The 20981-nt window shown below is 39.0% G+C and overlaps 1 protein-coding gene across 1 annotated transcript in view; it reads right to left on the reverse strand.

Annotated features, from left to right (window-relative positions):
- Positions 1-20981, reverse strand: part of ADGB (androglobin) — a 156310-nt gene that overhangs the window by 80009 nt on the left and 55320 nt on the right. Inside the window, 3 exon segments of the mRNA XM_032407707.1 lie at positions 5178-5307; positions 10729-10819; positions 13935-14109. Coding sequence (XP_032263598.1) covers positions 5178-5307; positions 10729-10819; positions 13935-14109 — 396 coding nt within the window.

The following is a 20981-nucleotide window of genomic DNA, read 5'->3' on the forward strand; positions in this document are numbered from 1 at the left end:
CCAAAACTGCTAGAACTCATACAGGAATTCAGTAAAGTGGCAGGATATAAAATCAATGCACAGAAATCAGTGGCATTCCTATACACCAACAACAAGACAGAAGAAAGAAATTAAGGAATCAATCCCATTTACAATTGCACCCAAAACCATGAGATACCTAGGAATGAATCTAACCAAAGAGGCAAAGGATCTGTACTCAGAAAACTATAAAATACTCATGAAAGAAATTGAGGAAGACACAAAGAAATGGAAAAACGTTCCATGCTCATGGATTGGAAGAACAAATACTGTGAAGATGTCAATGCTACCTAGAGCAATCTACACATTCAATGCAATCCCTATCAAAATACCATCCACTTTTTTCAAAGAAATGGAACAAATAATCCTAAAATTTGTATGGAACCAGAAAAGACCCTGAATAGCCAGAGTAATGTTGAAAAAGAAAAGCAAAGCTGGTGGCATCACAATTCTGGACTTCCAGCTCTATTACAAAGCTGTCATCATCAAGACAGTATGGTACTGGCACAAAAACAGACACATAGATCAATGGAACAGAATAGAGAGCCCAGAAATGGACCCTCAACTCTATGGTCAACTAATCTTCGACAAAGCAGGAAAGAGTGTCCAGTGGCAAAAAGACAGTCTCTTCAACAAATGGTGTTGGGAAAATTGGACAGCCACATGCAGAAGAATGAAACTGGACCATTTCCTTACACCACACACAAAAATAGACTCAAAATGGTTGAAAGATCTAAATGTGAGACAGGAGCCCATCAAAATCCTAAAGGAGAACACAGGCAGCAACCTCTTCAACCTCAGCCGCAGCAACTTCTCCCTAGAAACATCGCCAAAGGCAAGGGAAGCAAGGGCAAAAATGAATGATTGGGACTTCATCAAGTTAAAAAGCTTTTGCACAGCAAAAGAAACAGTCAACAAAACCACTTTACTGAATTCCTGTATGAGTTCTAGCAGAATGGGAGAAGATATTTGCAAATGACATATCAGATAAAGGGCTAGTATCCAAAATCTATAAAGAACTTCTTAAACTCGGGGCACCTGGGTGGCTCAGTTGTTAGGCGTCTGCCTTTGGCTCAGGTCATGATCCCAGGGTCCTGGGATTGAGCCCCGCATCAGGCTCTCTGCTCCACAGGAAGCCTGCTTCTCTCTCTCCCACTGCCCCTGCTTGTGTTCCCTCTCTCACTGTGTCTCTCTCTGTCAAATAAATAAAATCTTTAAAAAAAAAAAAAAAAAGAACTTCTTCAACTCAACACCCAAAGAACAAATGATCCAATCAAGAAATGGGCAGAAGACATGAACAGACATTTTTCCAAAGAAGACATCCAAATGGCCAACAGACACATGAAAACGTGTTCAACATCGCTCAGCATCAGGGAAATCCAAATCAAAACCTCAATGAGACACCACCTCACACCAGTCAGAATGGCTAAAATGAACAAGTCAGGAAACGACAGATGTCGGCGGGAATGCGGAGAAAGGGGAACCCTCCTACACTGTTGGTGGGAATGCAAGCCGGTGCAGCCACTCTGGAAAACAGTATGGAGGTTCCTCAAAAAGTTGAAAATAGAGCTTCCATACAATCCAGTAATTGCACTACTGGTTATTTACCCCAAAGATACAAATGTAGGGATCCGAAGGGGTATGTACACCCCAATGTTTACAGCAGCAATGTCGACAATAGCCAAACTATGGAAAGAGCCAAGATGTCCATCAACAGAGGAATGGATAAAGAAGATGTGGTGTATATATACAATGGAATATTATGCAGCCACCAAAAGGAATGAAATCTTGCCATTTGCAATGACATGGATGGAACTGGAGGGTATTATGCTGAGCGAAATAAGTCAATCAGAGAAAGACATGTATCATATGACCTCACTGATATGAGGAATTCTAAATTTCAGGAAACAAACTGAGGTTTGTTGGAGTGGTGGGGGGTGGGAGGGATGGGGTGGCTGGGTGATAGACATTGGGGAGGGTATGTGCTATGGTGAGTGCTGTGAATTGTGTAAGACTGTTGAATCACAGACCTGTACCTCTGAAACAAATAATACATTATATGTTAAAAAAAAAGAAGAAGAAGAAGATAGCAGAAAGGGAAGAATGAAGGGGGGGAAATCGGAGGGGGAGACGAACCATGAGAGACTATGGACTCTGAGAAAAAAACTGAGGGTTCTAGAGGGGAGGGGGGTGGGGGGATGTGTTAACCTGGTGATGGGTATTAAAGAGGGCATGTACTGAATGGAGCACTGGGTGTTATACGCAATGAATCATGGAACACTACATCAAAAACTAATGATGTAATGTATGGTGATTAACATAACATAATAAAAAAATTAAATTAAATTAAAAAAAGACAGATTGACTATTTTTATGGTGTTTTTGACTTTCTAAAACTATTGCATGGAATAGCTTAAAACTAAAGAAAAACTTCAAAAATGTTAAAATATATTCATTCTCTTTACCAGATTTCTCATTTGTTAGTCTGTTTTTCAACTAATACTAAAAAATAATTGTCACTTGAATGCAATGGTATGCAAGGTATCTTATGCCATCTAGAGAGATTAGTGGAAATGGACTAGGGTTCATTCACCTAATGAAATATTATGCAACTTTAAGAATAAAGACACTCTTTATGTATAGATATGAAATTATCTCTAGTACTTATTAAGTAAAAACTTTTTAAATTTTGAATAGAAAAAGGGACGTTATGGAATATTATCTGTGTGTTTCTCTGAATTTGCATAACAAAATGCAGAAAGTGTCCTACAGAGTGCAGAGCAGTGAAAATGGAGAAGTATATTAATAGAAAACAGGAGTTCTTCATGTATACCTTATATTTTTATTTTTTTAATTTTTTAAAAGATTTATTTATTTGAGAGAGAGCATGAGCGGGAGGAACAGAGGGAGAGGAAGAGAGAATTTAAAGCAGGCTCCACACTCAGCCCACACGTGGGGCTCAATCTCACAACCCTGAGATCATGACTTGAGCTAAAACCAAGAGTCGGACGCTAAACTGACTGCACCACCCAGGGGCCCCTTATATTTTTATTTTTGAACATGTGAACATATTACCTATTAAAAGATAAATATCCTTTGACACCCACCACACTGGCAAAAGTTGAAATATCAGGCACCGTAAGTGTTGGCCACGATGTCTTGCAAAGAAAATTCTTATGCAGGGCTGACAGAAGTGGATATTGATACACCTACACTGGAAAATTATTTGGCATCTTGTTGTAATGTTAAATGGGTGAATGCCCCATGACCCATCAATTTTGCTCCCAGAATCACATCCTGGAGCAGGACTTCCCAGTCTAGTGTCCCCTGGGGCCCATAATTAAGATTTCAGGAATCCATGAACATGGAGAGTTGAAAAAATTTCATCTTTAGTCCAAGTCGAGATTTTCTTTAGTTATCAATTTATCAGTGCAGGTGAGTAAGCCACAATGTTATTAGCAATAACTGTGACTTTATCTACGAAAGAAATCACAGCATTTTACATATTATTACAGTTGTTGCAAGTATCTTCAAATGTCACATGTATTGATCACTACTCTGAAACTGCGCAGTTACGAGGCCCACTGTTAGGTTTCAAGTGGTCATGTGTTACTCTCTACAGATAAGCCCATGACCTGTAGTGGGCCAACCAGTTGGCAACGATACTTAGCAGTCATTCCACCACCAAACAGTGAAGTTATGTGTTCTCATGGTGCTAACCCAAACAGCTATTTTGTTTTCCACTGTTCCCTATCATCAATACTCAACTAATACGTAGACGCAGATGAGTTATTTTCATTGTGTGTTAAAGTTTTACAAAATTGGCCAGGGAGCCATTGCACATAAAAGGTTACACACTCTGGAACTCAGGAAACGCTGGCTCATGTGCACAGGGACATACAAGAATAGTCATGGTATTGCTGCTTACAGTAGTAAGAAACAAGAAGCTCCCAATGTTTATAGTAGCACTATCAGCAATAGCCAAACTATGGAAAGAGCCAGAATGTCCATTGACTGATGAATGGATAAAGAAGAGGTGATATATATGTACAATGGAATATTACTCAGCCATCAAAAAGAATGAAATCTTGCCATTTGCAGCAACATGGATGGAGCTAGAGTGTGTTATGCTAAGCAAAATAAGTCAGTCAGAGAAAGACAAATACCATATGATTTCACTCATGTGTGGAATTTAAGAAACAAAACAGATGAGCATATGGGAAAGGCAAAAAAAAGAGAGAGAGGGAAGCAAATCATAAGAGACTCTTAAAGATAGAGAACAAACTGAGGGTTGATGGAGGGAAGTGGGCTGAATGGGGGAAGGGCATTAAGGAGGGTACTTGTTATGATGAGCACTGGGTGTTAGATGTAAGTGATGAATCACTAAATTCTACACCTGCCACCAATATTACACTTTATGTTAACTAACTAGAATTTAAATAAAAATCTGAAAGAAGAAAAAAGAAACAAGAAGCAATGAGTATAGCCATTAACAATGCCAAGATTTAAAAAAAAGTAGTTTGGTTATATATTAGATACCTTCAACCAGTGAAATGAATGAACTGTGACACGCAACAAAAGGCAAATTTCATAAATGATGCTAAGTGAAGGAAATCCCCGAGGAATTAATGAGTGCATTTAAATAAAATTGTATAACAATTAAATTAAGGTTATATTGTTTATAAATGTATATACATAATTGGCAAAATTAGGAGAGTATGGGCTTGGGATGCCTGGGTGGCTCAGTCGGTTAAGCGTCTGCCTTCGGCTCAAGTCATGATCTCAGGGTCCTGGGATCGAGCCCCACATCCACCTCCCTGGTCAGTGGGAAGTCTGCTTCTCCCTCTCTCTCTGCTGCTCCCCCTGCTTGGGCTGTCTTGCTCACACACTCTCTCTCTCTAATAAATAAAATCTTAAAAAAAGAAGAAGAAGAAGAGTATGGGCTTGGTTAACACCAAACTCTGAATGGCAGATAGGAGATGCACAGGGGACTTCTCTAAGGCATGAATATGCCACTTTATAATCTAAGAAGCTTATTTTCACAGTGTTCTTTATTCTGTCCAAATGCACATTATACAGTCTTTTGTGTATATTTCACAATTTAAGAAAAGATATTTGATAATTAAGAATTGGGCCAATAATAAGAGTAACATAGTTACCTGAGATACTGCTCCTGTCAATTGGCTTAAGTCTGGCTGGCTAATGGTGGTTGTTTCATCATTTTCAGTAATGGACGATAAATCAAATCCTGGAGGCATCCCTTTCTTAATAAAAGATTGTACAAAATGACTAATAAAAAAAAACAAACTTCTGTCACTTTAATTTCTTATTTAAAGTTACTAATAAATAACTGCAGTTTCTTTTTTATTGAGGTATAATTGCCATATAACATTATATTAGTTTCAGGTGTACAACATGATGATTTGATATTCATATACATTATAAGATGATCACAAGTCTAGTTAACATCCATCACCACACCTAGTTGCAATTTTTTTCTTTGTGATGAGAACTCTTAGGATTTACTCTCTTAGCAACTTTCAAATATACAATACAGCATTGTTAACTACAGCCATCATGCTGTACATTGTATCTCATGACTTATTTTATAACTGGAAGTTTGTACCTTTTGACCCCACTTAACCCATTTCAGCCACCACCCTCTTTCTCTGGCAGCCATCAATCTGTTCTCTGTATCTTGGGTGTTTGTTTTTGTTTTTGATTTTTTAGATTCCACATATAAGTGAGATCATATGGCATTCATCTTTCTCTGTCTGACTTATTTCACTTAGCAGAACGCCCTTAAGTTCCAGCCATGTTGTTACAAATGGCAAGATTTCCTTCTTTTTTTATGGCTGGCTGATACTGCATTGTACATTAAATAACAGCAGTTTTGTCAACAGTAGAAATTTCTGGTTTCAGGGCACCTGGGTGGCTCAGTCGGTTAAGCAGCTGCCTTCAGCTCAGGTCATGATCCCAGGGTCCTGGGATCGAGCCCCGCATCAGGCTCCATGCTTGGCGGGAAGCCTGCTTCTCCCTCTCCCACTCCCCCTACTCTTTCTCTCTCTCGCTGTCTCTCTCTCTGTCAAATAAATAAATAAAATCTTAAAAAAAAAAGAAATTTCTGGTTTCGTTGATTTTATCATCTCCTTTTACATCTAATAATAAATTTTTATTTCATGTTAAAAACATTGGGGCACCTGGGTGGCTCAGTTGTTAAGCATCTGCCTTCGGCTCAGGTCATGATCCCAGGGTCCTGGGATCGAGCCCCGCATCGGGCTCCCTGCTCGGCGGGAAGCCTGCTTCTCCCTCTCCCACTCCCCCTGCTTGTGTTCTCTCTCTCGCTGTGTCTCTCTCTGTCAAATAAATAAATAAATAAATAAAATCTAAAAAAAAAAATAATAAAAACATTAACTTGCTTTCTACGCTACTGAAGAAATATCTCTATCAGTCAATACATTGTTGTAAAAATTTTCTGGAATGCTATTTTAAAACTATGGTGGTCGGGCACCTGGGTGGCTCAGTTGGTAAAGCGACTGCCTTCGGCTCAGGTCATGATCCTGGTCCTGGGATGGAGTCCCACATCGGGCTTCCCCTGCTCTGCGGGGAGCCTGCTTCTCTCTCTGCCTCTGCCTGCCACTCCCCCTGCTTGTGCTCTCTCTCTGTCAAATAAAGAAATAAAATCTTTTTAAAAAATAATATAAAATAAAACTATGATGGTCATCTTTAAATATTGATGACCAGAATGTCAGAATTTGACATTTGGACTTGATTTAACTCAGTATCAGAGTAATGTATCAGTGGAATGGGACTCAGAGTCAAAAATTTGAGTGAGTCTTGAGCACTTGAGTTTATAACTGTGACTTTTGTACTAGCTACTGAAATGTACAATATTCCCTTTCAAGTAATTCTTGATATGACCTTAAATTGCCATTGTCATTCCTACAAGTTCATAGGCACAATAAAAAGACATTTGTTATAGTAAATACAAAAAGGTTATGTACTTTTTTTTTAGGTTACATACTTTTCTTTTTTTAAAAAAGATTTTATTTATTTACTTGACAGAGAGAGACACACAGCAAGGGAGGGAACACAAGCAGGGGAGGTGGGAGAGGAGGAAGCAGGCTTCCTGCTGAGCAGGGAGCCCAGATGCGGGGCTCAGTCCTAGGACCCTGGGATCATGACCTGAGCCGAAGGCAGGCGCTTGACGACTGAGCCACCCAGGCGCCCATGTACTTTTCAAAGATAAAATTAAATTTCATGTATACGGATTTCCTACACTTTTTTTTCCCTTGTATTCAGCAAAAGTTCTTAATCACCTCAAGCTAAGCATCTCTGATTTACCTAAAACCGCCACTAGAGGGTAGCACAGACATATTTGTGAGGTTCTGATTCCCACTAGGCCAGGAGCCAAGAATGGGCAAATTTGGCAAGTTGCTGCAGTGTTTCAGGGAAAAGCACTTGTGATAGCAGTCACTCTCAAGGACTTGCCAAAAAAAGGGCTTGCACTCATGTTGACCTGAGAACTCTGACTGTACAGCAAAGCAGGACAAGGGACCTTTCTTCCATGTAGGATGAAATGTCGTTCACATATCTTTGTTTTTGGCTCTGCCGGATTGAATAAAGAAGCTAGGAAATCCACAACAGATTCAAACAGTGACTAGATTAGTTGAATCCAGTCAGGTGTCAGAGTCACCTAGATCTGTCCACCTTGACCAGCTAATGAAGCTGAAAGAAGACATAAGGAAATCGAGTAAGGGAGTAACTCGGGGAATTCAGGCTATGAAACCAATCCATTTGTGGTGCCTATTGACACAGAGATTCTAGAAGTCTGGGTATGGCATTTTTCAATCGTGAGAAAATTTGTCCTGGTGGTCTGCAGCCATGGCTTTCAAAATCCAAAATCTCTGATTAGTATGCAATCTCAATCAGTTGAGAGATAATTAAAAGTTATTTGGAATGGAAAAATTATCATTTAGTGGGTCATACTAAGTATAAAATTAATTAGAAAAATTATGAAGCACTAACATTTTTATATTAAGTTCAGAGAAATTCTATGTATATATGCTATTTTGTATTTGTAACATATGAAAGAACTTAGCATGTTATATAATCCAACAAATTAGGCTTTAAAATGTATGGCATATTTAATTTTAGCTTCATGATTAATTTACAACATGTAAGAAAATTTTGGTTTGTAAAAACTAATAGCATATATAGGAAAAATTAAGGTTCTCAAAACACATAAGTTTGATTATTTGAACTTTTATAAGGATTTAAATACTTGGCAAGATTTTATTTGCTATGATTTTTGTCTCTTAAAGTACTTAGGGAGATAACAAAATATAGTGATGTAGCAAATGTCACTTAAAATGTTTAAATAAATCTGGCAAACTAAGTTTATTTAAAACTTGTATGGATATTAATAGATTTAGCTATAAAATAAGATTTTATGAAAAGTTAAAAGTTTGAGGGAAAATAAATCTACAAATTCGTAACGGTAACAAATTTTTGAAATCAAACGTTGCAGCAAACTGTCTTTTCAGTTGATAAAGCTATCCCTCGAGGCTTGACATTATTAACTGCCAAGGACTATCCAGAGGAGTGCTGCCTAGGGGTCCCTCCCAACCCACTTCTCAGTGGTCAGTTGTTGGTGCATAGAACTGACAGGAGCCTTGACGGTAAATGATTTAAAGAATCTCTCTAATATTTTCAACTTAAATAGAGTTCATACAATGTCAATTAACTGGCTGTGATGTAAAGAGGCTCTAAAAGTAAAACAGTGCAATCAACTGACTTCTGATCTCAAGTTCAACTGCACTTCTTCATCAGCTTACATTCCTGTCATGGATCTTACTACGTCCAAAGAAGCCTAACCCATCACTAATGGTCATTGTGTGACATTCAAAACGTTTCATGAAGTTTTACTTAAGTTTAAAAGACATTCAACAAAGGACCAGATCATAAACGTAAAACTTGCTGAAAAATCTCAAAGGAAGCATGGCCATGTCACCATTATGCAGACTAAGGGATACTAATATTGCCAGCACCCCATGAGCCGTGCCGAGTGTCTCCCAAGCACGGCCAGTCCTCCTCACCACAGAAAACCACCATCATGACTTCCAATACCATGGATTGCTTTTTATTTTTCTTTGCATAATGTCTGTTAGTAGGATAATTAAAAGCAACCCGTGCACTTTTTCTACCAGACTTTTTTGGTCTATTTTTTTTTTTTTTTTAAGATTTTATTTATTTATTTGACAGAGAGAGAGACAGTGAGAGCAGGAACACAAGCAGGGGGAGTGGGAGAGGTAGAAGCAATCTGAGCAGGGAACCTGATGCGGGGCTTGATCCCAGGACCCTGGGATCATGACCCAGGCCGAAGGCAGATGCTTAACGACTGAGCCACCCAGGCGCCCCTGGTCTAATATTTTGGTGTGTGACATTCATCCATGTTGGTTTGTGAGGCAGTACTTTGACTTTACACCTACATATCACTGTACCCTATTTGTCTTCAGTTTCACTCGGATGTGTCTAGTTGCAATTTTCTTTTTGTTTACATTGCTTGATGTCAGAACTTACTGATTCTTGATTTGATTTTTTTTTTTTTTTTTTTACTTTTGGGATATTTTGCCATTATATTTTTAGTTTGTGATTATTCCCCCATCTCTCTATCCTCCGTTTCTGAGACCCACTTGCAATTATGTTGGTCTTTTTCAACTTGCCCCATTTGTTTTTACTGTACTTTTCCTCATTTATTTATTTATGTTTGGTCTTCATCTTTCAGTCTGGATATTATCTCTGATCTATTTTCCATTTAGCCAGTTGTCTTTTTGCTGTATCTAATCTCTGATGAAACACATCCACCGAATTCTTATTTTCAATTATTGTATTCCTTGAATTCTTGAATTCCTAGAATCCTTACATGATTTTTTTAAAACCATTTTACATATTAAATTTATTCTTACGTATTACAATGTTATTGATGGATAATTGAAGTACAATTAGCTGCACAAATTCAGACTATATATTTGGTAATCTTTCACATACGTATATATCCAGGTATTAGTTACTTATCACTGCATAACAAATTACCACAATTTTAGTGGTAATAATCATATCCTCCACTCATATCACTAATTCTTCTCATTATTGCTCTTTGTGGACTACCTGTTCACACTCCTCTGAGCTCATTAGAAATTTTAGATCCAGAGTGATAGTCTTTCTTTCTATCCCTTTTGCCATACTCAAACATTAGTATATTTGGATTTCTCCTCCTCCTCTTCCTCCTTTTACTTCTTGATTGTCTTTGTTGTTCTATTTAGGGTTTTTTTTTCCCCTAAGACTGACACACTTCATCTCTCTGGTTTCTCTGACAATCCTCTGCTCTTGTGATTTCATTATCAGATAATAACCAAAAGCATTTGTTAGTGCTAATGTTTAAGTAAAACAAAGTACTTTACTCTTCTAAAACAGTAGCCAAAGCTGGAAAGCCAGGCATAGTTAAGCTTTATTTTAACCTATTCAGAATTTATCTTATCTACTTATTACTGTGAAAAAGAATCTAAGAAGATTGTTTTCCTGTATTCACCGCAGCAATACAAACTTTAGTGCATCTGTCACCAAAGCATGTATTTCTAACCACACAATTCACAAAATACTTCAGTTGTCAACAAGATGTATTTGTGGGAAAGAATGTTACATACTTACGTTTCTGTTGGAATTGTAAACGGAGTCATCCTATAATTCAAAAATGGACTTGAAATTTCAAGAAATTGTTCGGGCTTCTTTATTATTAATTCTAGAAGAAACAGGTGGTATCATGTACTTCTTTTTAATCTTCCAAGATTAAATGCATAACTTAACATCTATTGTAGTACTGATTACATTAACTATTTAACCAGCAAATTTCAAAAGACGGAAATAGGATAGGTTTTACATTGAAAGGCCTTATAGATCCTGCTAATATTAGATGTTTAAAGTCTACTTCTCAGTTGCTTTCCAGACTTACAATGTGAAGCAATCAAGTCTCAAGGGAGAAAGTTAGCAATGTCTCCTTGTTATTACTGGACATTCACTGCTACTTTTTTTTTTTTTTTTAAGATTTTATTTATTTATTTGACAGAGAGAGAGAGAACGCGTGCACAAGCAGGGCTAGCTGCAGGCAGAGGGAGAGGGAAAAGCAAACTCCCCGCTGAACAAGGAGCCCAATGCGGGACTTGATCCCAGGACCCTGGGATCATCATGACCTGAGCCGAAGGCAGACGCTTAACCGATTGAACCACCCAGGCGTCCCTCACTGCTACTTTTTTAAATGTTTTTCACTAAAAACTGTGTTCTTTTAGTTAACTTCTGCAAAGCAATTGCTGAAACATGAAGAGGAAATGCAGACTAATACCTGGAGATGGTAGTAGAAGAACAGAAAATGTAACAAAGTAAAGGTCATGGGTAGAAGAGAAAACAGTGGCTAAAGAAAAGCCTTGTGGATCCGCCTAAGGGAGTCTGAAATTGATCTACAAGGAAGAAATTCTCAGTGGATATGGCACAGAACCCAGGCGTAGCATGGTGAGCGCTGAAATTAAACATTAGAGATGACTATTTTAACAAAAGCCCTTCCATCTGTGGAAAGGGTAACTATTGGAGAAAAATAGTGAAGCTTTGATACAAGTACATAACTTTTCTCTGCTTGTTCCATGGTAACCTCTAAAATGATCTCTCTTTCCCCCCGTTAATTTTCCTGTTAATTTTCGCCTTAAATATTAAACCCAATAGACAGAAGAAAGACAATTACAGGGTGAGCCTCGAAGTGGTATACGAGCTATGGAATCCCACCAATTTCAGATTTTTCTTCCCCAGCTTACATTAGAGCCATCACTTACCTAGAACTGCCCTGCAACAGTAGTGAAATCAGAAAAGGTCTGCAGGTTCAATATTTTTCCCTTTATTCAACTATTCTTCGATGCTCTGAATGAACAACTGTTTTAAGTGTGGCTCTACACATTGAACTAAAATATAGCATTTAAAAGCAAAAGATTGTCTTTCAAGTATCATGGGAAGGCTGATCTTTGGTTCAAAAAGATAGAGAACAGGAAAGAGGACAGAAGGGAGGGAGGGAAGGGGAGTGGGAGGGAGGAATAAAAATTGGGAGGCTCCTGTACCCCATAGCAGCCATCTGCAGGCGCTGACAGCCCACTGCGGAAGCTCAACGGACGTCAAGAAATGAAATAATCAAGCAGGACAGAGAGAGGCAGATAGGCCTAAGTAAAAAAAAAAAAAAGAATTGACCATTTCTTCTTCCACCCAAACCAGATTATTTCTTTAATCTTTGTTCTTTTCTGGCAAAGATATAACATGTTGTGCTAGAAAATCTTTGCTCCCAGCTGTACCAGTTGTATCATGTAGGCAAAAAGCAAATGTGAGGAAAATTACATGGTTAACAGTTGTAATTTGTATTTTAAAAACATGTAAGTGATGGTTGGAAGTAGAACACAGGGAGCAGGTAAACATTCCAATCTATGTGGCCATGGCAGGTTTAGGAGCCTGAGCACCACCCAGACTTAGGTATCACATGGGAACCAAGATAGGGTCCGCTGGTCCCCCGTGAGGAGGGATCAACAACGCTTGAACTGGTAGCAGGAGCCTCATCAACACCAGCAAGAGAGGGTGTAAGCCTTGCTCCATGGCACCAAAGCCTTAAAGCGTACTTCTACGCTTCACAGCGAGGCCATCAATAAACTGGCACGGGTATGTTCTTCGTGGCTTTGCCTTCATTGTCCATTCGGGTAACAGACCTGTGAACACAGCCCCTAATGCAAAAACCTCTAGAATGTGATACACTGTTGCTGGAGGAATACAGTTAGAAAACAATGAGCAGTCAGCAAAGACAAAGGGAGAAAATGCAAAAGCAAAGAAACAAACACAAAAGACGTTTAAAAAAAAAAAAGCTCTTTTGAACAAAGACAATTAAAGTGTTTTGGAATGAGAAAAATATATATACCCACATGCACACAGGCATATATACAGAAAAATAATCCGTAATGTGCCAATTCTTTATCATCCTTTATGAGAAACCGCAAGCTCTAAATTAGGTGCAGAAACACAGTAGACATTGACTAAACAAAAATTGTGAGCTCTTCTGCCGGGCCATAATTTTTAGATTATTACTTTTTTTCTTCTTTTTTTAATCCCATCTCCTCAGATTCATGCTTCTGTGTTAAAATTGATTTTTTAATGAATGCCTTTGCTCATTTCTGTTGCCGTTCAAACTTGGTGCTCATGAAAAAATGAAGACTTGGAGAGAAAAAACATTGAAGGAGTCAGGAATGAGACTTGATTGTGAGGACGTTAGAAGTGAACTGAGAATAAGAGCCAAGCGGGCACGGTCCCCTGTCCCCCGCCTCCCCAGCGGCGGGAACCTCTTTATTTCTAACCCAACAGCCATTCATAGTGGCTTAGGACAACATTCATGTAGGAGCCAGTCCAGGCCAGAAGTTCTGTTCCTATATTCTAAACACAGGTCAGTTTCTATTCTAAATATAAATCAGTTACTTCAAAGGTTATGTTCTACACGGCACTCTAGAGTGATTTCACACCAGTGGCTTAAATATGCTTTTTACGTTTTTTTCTGTTACTCACTGCAAACCATTTTCTATCACAATAATGACAACAATACCCTCACCCAAAGAATGGCCTGGATATAGCTGGTCAGTTTAGATGCGAACCAAACTGCTCAGCTTCTGAAATGTGGAGAATTAATCCTTTAAAGACATAAAATTTAGGCATAAAATTGAATGTAGGTGTTAGGTGTAATGATGGGTGGTTTGCTTTGATATACATCTTTCATTACAAATGAAACTATTAGACCTTCATGCAGAGAAAGGCTCCTTAGAAAGATTTTCAGACAACAGGAACCATACCTTGAGCTTCATCTGTTATAACAGTTTCCTTTTTTTGACGAAAGAGTTTCCAGGGAGGTACGGGAGGTGATTTCGGAGGTGCTATGAGGGGGCAAGACCTAGTCCTAGTTACCAGCACAGGATGGCTACAGATGTGGGAAAGACCGTATTCTCTCAGCTTCTCTGCAGAATTAGCCTAAAGGGTGGAAGGCACATTTAAAAGGACACGTGCAATTGCCTTGTGCATTTAAATAAACCACTTTTTGTCATTACAAAAACACTGTTACCACAGTAAAGTGGTAATAAAGGAAAAATAACCCATATTTCCACCTCCTAACATAAGCACTATTACCATTTATATTTCTCTTCACGTTTTTATTTTTCTGAGGCCCCCATTTACTTATTTACAAAAAATAAGAGACTAGAACTAGAAGCCAATTTTCAGTTCTAGAAGTTTAAGATCCTCTGAGATTGGGGAAAAAAAAAAATCTTAGCACATCGGTTTTGGTCCAAAAATCAATCAACCATTATTATGATGATAAGTTAAAACTTTGATAAAGTGCTTAATATGTGAAGTTTTTGTTTGTTTCTTTGTTTGTTTGTTTAGTCACCAGCAACGGCTACCTAGTATTAAAGAAAAAAATCCACTGCGCTTAGATCAGGTCAATGTGATAATAAGTGGTTGCCTTGTCTCTAGCTTATGCCCTCACCCTCAAACAGAGGCTCTCCCACAGGAAATCCCCATGATCTCTCTAGACAATGGAGCCAGTCATAGAAAGCCAGAGGACAGAGGCTGCCTGAAATCCTGCCAAATCAAGCAATTCTCCAGGAAGATCCTTCCCCTATGCGACCGTTCAGATCTCCTAAAGCTACTCTGCTGCTTTGGAACAATTCAGAATCATGTTGAAGGAGAACGTCAGTTACTAACTGATGGCTGAAATATGCCACAAGAAATCAAAAAGTCTGTGAGAGTTAAAGTAATATATTCTGGAGTCAAATTCTGGCATTCACAGTCTAAATGTTGAAACATTTAAAGTAAAATAAAATAAGTACATTTAAGTCAGTTTTGCCAATAACTATTTTTCTTCCTAGTGATTTTGCATCATTGATTTCTCTGCAAGTAGCAATGCTTGAAAATGTAAATTTATAGAACAGTCATTTAAATTAGGACCAGAAACCCCCCTATTAGCCTATTCCAAATTATTGCCTCAGCCAGAACGTCCTTGCCCTCGTGACTGTTTTGCTATAGCTCAGTCTATACTTCTGGGAGGAGAAAATAGGTGGGGTATCTGTGAGATAAAATAGTTCTTTCTGAATTTAGGGATTAACTAATGATTGTAACAATTAATTAATAATTGGAAGGAGCTAATCAGTGCAATATTGAGCCCAGAAAAGCCACTTAAAAGTGTGATAAATATGCAGAATAAAGAGGAAAGTGATTCAATGTTTAAGGGGGGAAGCAGAGGAGGGGTGCCTGGGTGGCTCAGTCGGTTAAGCATCCCACTCTTGATCTCAGCTCAGGTCTTGATTTTCAGGGTTGTGAGTTCACGTCCCATGTTGGGCTCCACATTTGGTGTGGAACCCACTTAAAAAAAAAAAAAAAAGCAGAGGAAATTGTTACATCCCCTTTATCCTTTTTTGTGAATGTTAGCAATTTCTTGAGAAAAAATTTGGAAACCTCTGGTATTATACCTTATAATGGCTTAAAAATGTTTTCTCATAGATCTAAAGTCTAAACCTTTTTCTACAACTTTTACCCTGCCAAGTTTAAAAGTTTCCCATCATTCAAAAAGGGAATTTATGGGTGAATTTATTCATGTTGTTCAATAAGACAATGCTTCAGGATAGTAACCAAAAACAGTACACTCTAAAATTTATACTTCATCTCCAAAATAGAAGCCATGCCCAAAGTAGTATTTATAAATTGAATCACTTCCAGATAGTTTATTATTCATCAAATTTGGTCTACATATCTCAAATCCTTCTTATAACTGCAACCAAATATGTAGATTCTTTACTCTTTTTAGATTCTTTACTCTTTTTAGCATCAGAAAATCAAATTATTTAAAGCATTTGAAAATGTGAGGTTTTGTGTCGAATAATTAAGTATAGTATTAACAACTATTGTATTGTTTGAATAATCCACAAAAGTACTAGCTGGATTTAAGGTAAGTAAGCCGATTTCTTATACTTCATTTTATTTCTAACATACTTCAAGATACTTCTGAATGATGTAAAGTAATGCTTTGGATAATAGTTACAGTTTGATGTTGAGGAACTTTGTTAAAGGACCTCAAATTTTCTTAGATTAGAGTTAGGGGCAGAGAGAGATTTAGAATGGTAAATTTTCACTCAGGTGAAACCCTGAGTAGGCACTCAAGAAATATTTTTTAGTATTTCATGTATAGACTTAGATTAGAAGTTCCTTTGCCCAGAAGACGCTTTGACTCCTCTGGCCCATCCCACTTCAAACATTCTTTTTTTTTAAATAAACTCTACCGCCAAGGTAGGGCTGGAACTCACAACCCTGAGATCAAGAGTCACATGCTCTACCAACTGAGCCTGCCAGACACACCTCAAACAGTCTAAAAGTAGGAGTTTGAGCAAGTGGGTGGCTTTCTTAGAACTTGCAGATTACTTATTTAAATAAAACTAAAACTATTTAGAATATCCAAAAACAAGAAAATGCAGTAATTCATGCCATCTTGTTCCTTTCCAAGTTTTCTTTTTCTTGAGTCTGGACGAATTCTTTCAAGAAATGTAAAGTATTGACTTTATTTTACATATTGGTCTCATGTCTTTGGGGCTATAATTTTTAGCAGTATACTGCATTTAACAAAGTTCCATTAGAATACAAACTCTTTTTCTGTTGATTTATCTCGTTTTTAAAGATTTTATTTATTTTTATTTGCTAGAGAGAGTGCACACGTGCAAGAGAGTGAGCGAGAGCACAAGCAAGGGGAGTGGGAGAGGGAGAAGCAGGCTCCCTACTGAGCAAGGAGCCTGATGCAGGACTCCATCCCAGGACCCTGGGACCATGACCCGAGCCAAAGGCAGACGCTTAACCAACTGAGCCACCCAGGCATCCCTCTGTTGATTTATCTTTAAAACATTGTATCTCATTATATTCTGATTTGACCAGGAGAACTAGATTAGCCTAATAGCTAACGTAAAAGAATCAGCAGGTAAGTTAGGGAGACCGTGAGGCTATAGCCAGTTCATTATAGTCTTGAAGTTCATTCATTATTTTATATTAGTTTCAGGTGTACAATATAGTAATTCAACAATTCACCCAGTGCTCATCACAACAAGTGTGCTCCTTAATCCCCATCACCTATTTCACTCAAGAAACAGACTCTTAACTATAGAGAACTGATGGTTACCAGATGGGAGGTGGATGGGGAGATGGGTGAAATGGTTCATTTAACTGCCATTACAGACATTGGGCTAATTCCTGAACCTCTGGGTCCCTTAAGCCATTTTCAACCCCCAGAGGAAGGATTTATAACACTCTGCATGTCCTGACTCCCTCCCACATCTCAAGCTGCCTCTGAGTCTTCTCCCCTTGCTATCTGCTCAATTTCTATTGCTTCTCTGAACCCAGTGAGCTCTCCTTCGCCTCCAGACTTTCCACCAAAAACATCCCTCTGCTTTGAGCACACTTTTTCCTATTTACTAAGCTAACTTCTTAAGGCCATCACTTAAACACTTCTTCCTTTGGGAAGACTTCCTTAGTCAACCATTAGACAGAAAGAAGTGTTGCTGCTATGTGCACCATATTCATTTTTCTGCTCATTCATTCATTCATTTGGTCACTCATCCAACACACATTATTTGAACGCTATTTCTACCGTATGCCAGACACCTTGTATGATCTCTGTTATGCCAATTTTCTAACTTTATTACTATTGTTGGCTTGTCTGTCTTCTTCATTAGACTGAGTTTTGTAAGGAGGGACTTTTGTTAGGCTTGCTTGTTACCAGGTCCTCAAAGACTAAATCATTGTTAGTACATAATAGATAATCAATAGACATGTGTTGAATTAACAACAAACATAGGTGATCTTCTTTGTCCTTTAAGTTGAAAACTAATTTTGTGTTTAAATATTAATTTCTCAGTAGGACAGCTAAGCATTCAGATGGATTATTTTGTGTGGTGTGTATGTGTGTGTGTGTGATGTACTCATCCCCTTCTTATATTTTGTAGTTTTAAAAAAGTGTTTAAGTACTTCGCATAAGAGACCATGGCACTCCACAAAGCACAGCTTAGGTCATTTTGCAGTCCATGGTGTTAGATCTCTGGAATACTTAGGAGAACGGCTAGACCTGCCACATAAGGAGTTTTTTAAAAACTGAGGGCTGAGATAGATGACCAGCTCAAATCTTAATCAGAGACTTAAATTGGTGGGAGGCCAAGGAAGCACACTTGGATTTAGGCAATGACTAAAGTTAGTTAACTTTGAATTAAAATCAGAGAAACTGCCACTATCTCTACGTTCTTAATGGAACATTATGCCCTGTAATCTTGACAATATTACCCCTGTTAAATGGCAGACTTTCACATGAAGAAATGGTTTCTATTCAAAAAGGACAAAGGAGGAGGAAGGGGAGGAGGAGGGCCTGGAGAAAGGAGGAGGGAGAGAGAAGGAGTGATAACATCATGCTGCCTGAGCAAATCATCTAGAAGACAAATATACTGCATAGTGAAGTGCAATGAGCATCCAATTGGATTATTTACACTTCAACCAAAATTTTCATTGAATTTTTAACATCCAACTGTTTTTAACTAACCCACTGAACATTTATGTTTGTATTACTACACCATCTAGTCTTCTCCTACTTTAAGTGCAGTGATTTCAGAGCATATGGAATTCTATAACCGAAGTGCTGGATGTCTAGGAGTCCCCCAAGGGGTTAGAATTTGGTAAGCTCCAAATGCAATATTGTGTTTGTCTCAGTACAGTGAAGAGCAAGTAATCTGGTGGATTTTACCCTTTACAAAGGGAAGGAGAAAAGTGATTTTTATATCTAATCAGAGTTTGGCCGATTGCACCCAAAGTGAAAGAGGCTCACCTGCTTGTATTAAAGCCTCATCCTGAGGGGCCAGCATCTTATTTCACACACACATGTAGGTGCCTGTTGGAACATTCTCCAGGAACCCCGGGGCAGGGGCCGGCTTCGCACTCTCCCTTTGCCCTGCTCCAATACACCAGTATCTCCTGGAAGGAAGCTTTTCATAAGCCTCTGATGCCTGATCTTTGTAGCTGCCACCCAGGGAATGCCTCTTGACCGCCTGGCTCTGGAGGCCAGGGGAACTTGCCTGGTCCTATGGGTTTTGCGACTGATTTTGCGACTGCTGCCAGGGGACACCTCTCCAGCCAGTGGAGCTTACGCTTGTGTGTCCCACCAGACTGTAACCGATGGAGAAAGAGTCGTTAACCAGCTGCCACCCCCGGGGCACAACAAGAGGCAACAGATCCAGGAGTTCAGTCTTTCCGTGGAGGAGGCCTATTAAGTAATCCTCTCAGGGGCAGCCTGAGGAGCAGATTTCTAATTAAACACACATCATGGGACTGACAATGATCCTTTCCAGAGACCTCGGAGGGCAAGAACTATCTTTGTGCTTTCCCTCTACCACACTCCAGAGAACTCGTGTCTCCTGGAGGGGCGACTTACACATGGCGGGTGCCCTGGTTTTTATGTCTGGCACCCCAATTTTTGCAGCTTCCACTCAGAGGAAGCCTCTTGATTATCTGGCTCTGGTAGCAAGGGGGAGCTTGCATTCCTGGATGCCACGGGACTGTGGCAATTGGAGAGACAGCCCTTGGCCAGCTGCCACTCCCAGGGCACTGTGCAGACAGCAAATGGAGCCACACCCCCAGTCTTTCAGTGAAGAAGGACTCTTGGCTTGTCCTGGAGCTTCAGCCTGAGGCAGGCTTCAGGGACGTTGGATTGGGCACACCCCTAGTGAACTACGGAGCTGCTTGCTCTCAAGGAGTGCAGGCTATGGACACCATCTGGGCATTCTCCCTCTGCCTTGTTGCAGCTCACCAGGATCTCAGAAAAGGGCTTTTTGATCATTTGGAGCCCCAACTTTTTGTGGCTGCCAACCAGGGGACGCCACCAGAGAACCTGGCCACTTGCGAGTCCTAGGACTGTGTATATTTGCATACTTTTTAAAAGCTGCTGCTCATAGGTCTGACTTCCAAACTGCTTGAATCTAAATGCTAAGATCTTTCCCTTAGGGACACTGACAGGTCTTAGCACATCCTCACTGATGGTAAGCTATTAAAAATATAATAGCTTCTGCCCAGACAAGCAAAAAGGTTTAAGAGACAACCAGAACTGAGGCAGGGTTGAATGACAAGCTTCATCTACTAAATGGAGCCACTCCTTCAAGACTGGGAGAGATGGTTGTTTCATCAACTGTATAGAAACTAATAGAATTAAGCAAGATGAAGAACAGAGGAATATGTTCCAAAAGAGAAAGAGAGAGAACAAAATAAAAACTCAGAGAAAAACTTAATAAAAGGAAGATAAGTAATTTGTCTGACAAAAAGTTCAGGGTAGTGGTCATAAAAATGCTCACTGAACTGGGGAGAAAAATGGATGAACACAGTGAGAACTTCAACAAAAAGATGGAAATATAAGAAAGTACCCAAGAGTAGTCAAAGGGCTGAAGAATACAGTAACTAAACTGAAAAATACACTAGAAAAGTTCAACAACAGACTAGATAAAGCAGAAGAAAGGATCAGTCATCTCAGAGACAAGGCAGTAGAACTCATCCTACTAGAGCAGCAAAAAGAAAACAGTGATGGAATATTACTCAGCCATAAAAAGAATGCAATCTTTCCATTTGTGACAACATGGATGGACTTCAAGGGCATTATGCTGAATGAAATAAGTCAGACAGACAAAGACAAATACTATATGCTCTCTCATATGTGGAATCTAAAACTAAACAAAACAAGCTCACAGAAACAGAGAACAGATCAGTAGAGTTGTCAGAGGCAGAAGGTGGGGGTGGGAGAAATGGGTAAAGGGGGTACAAATTTATTTAAATATATA

The sequence above is a fragment of the Phoca vitulina genome, unplaced genomic scaffold (assembly GCF_004348235.1).
Source record: "Phoca vitulina isolate PV1807 unplaced genomic scaffold, GSC_HSeal_1.0 scaffold9, whole genome shotgun sequence".
Lineage (NCBI taxonomy): Eukaryota > Metazoa > Chordata > Mammalia > Carnivora > Phocidae > Phoca > Phoca vitulina.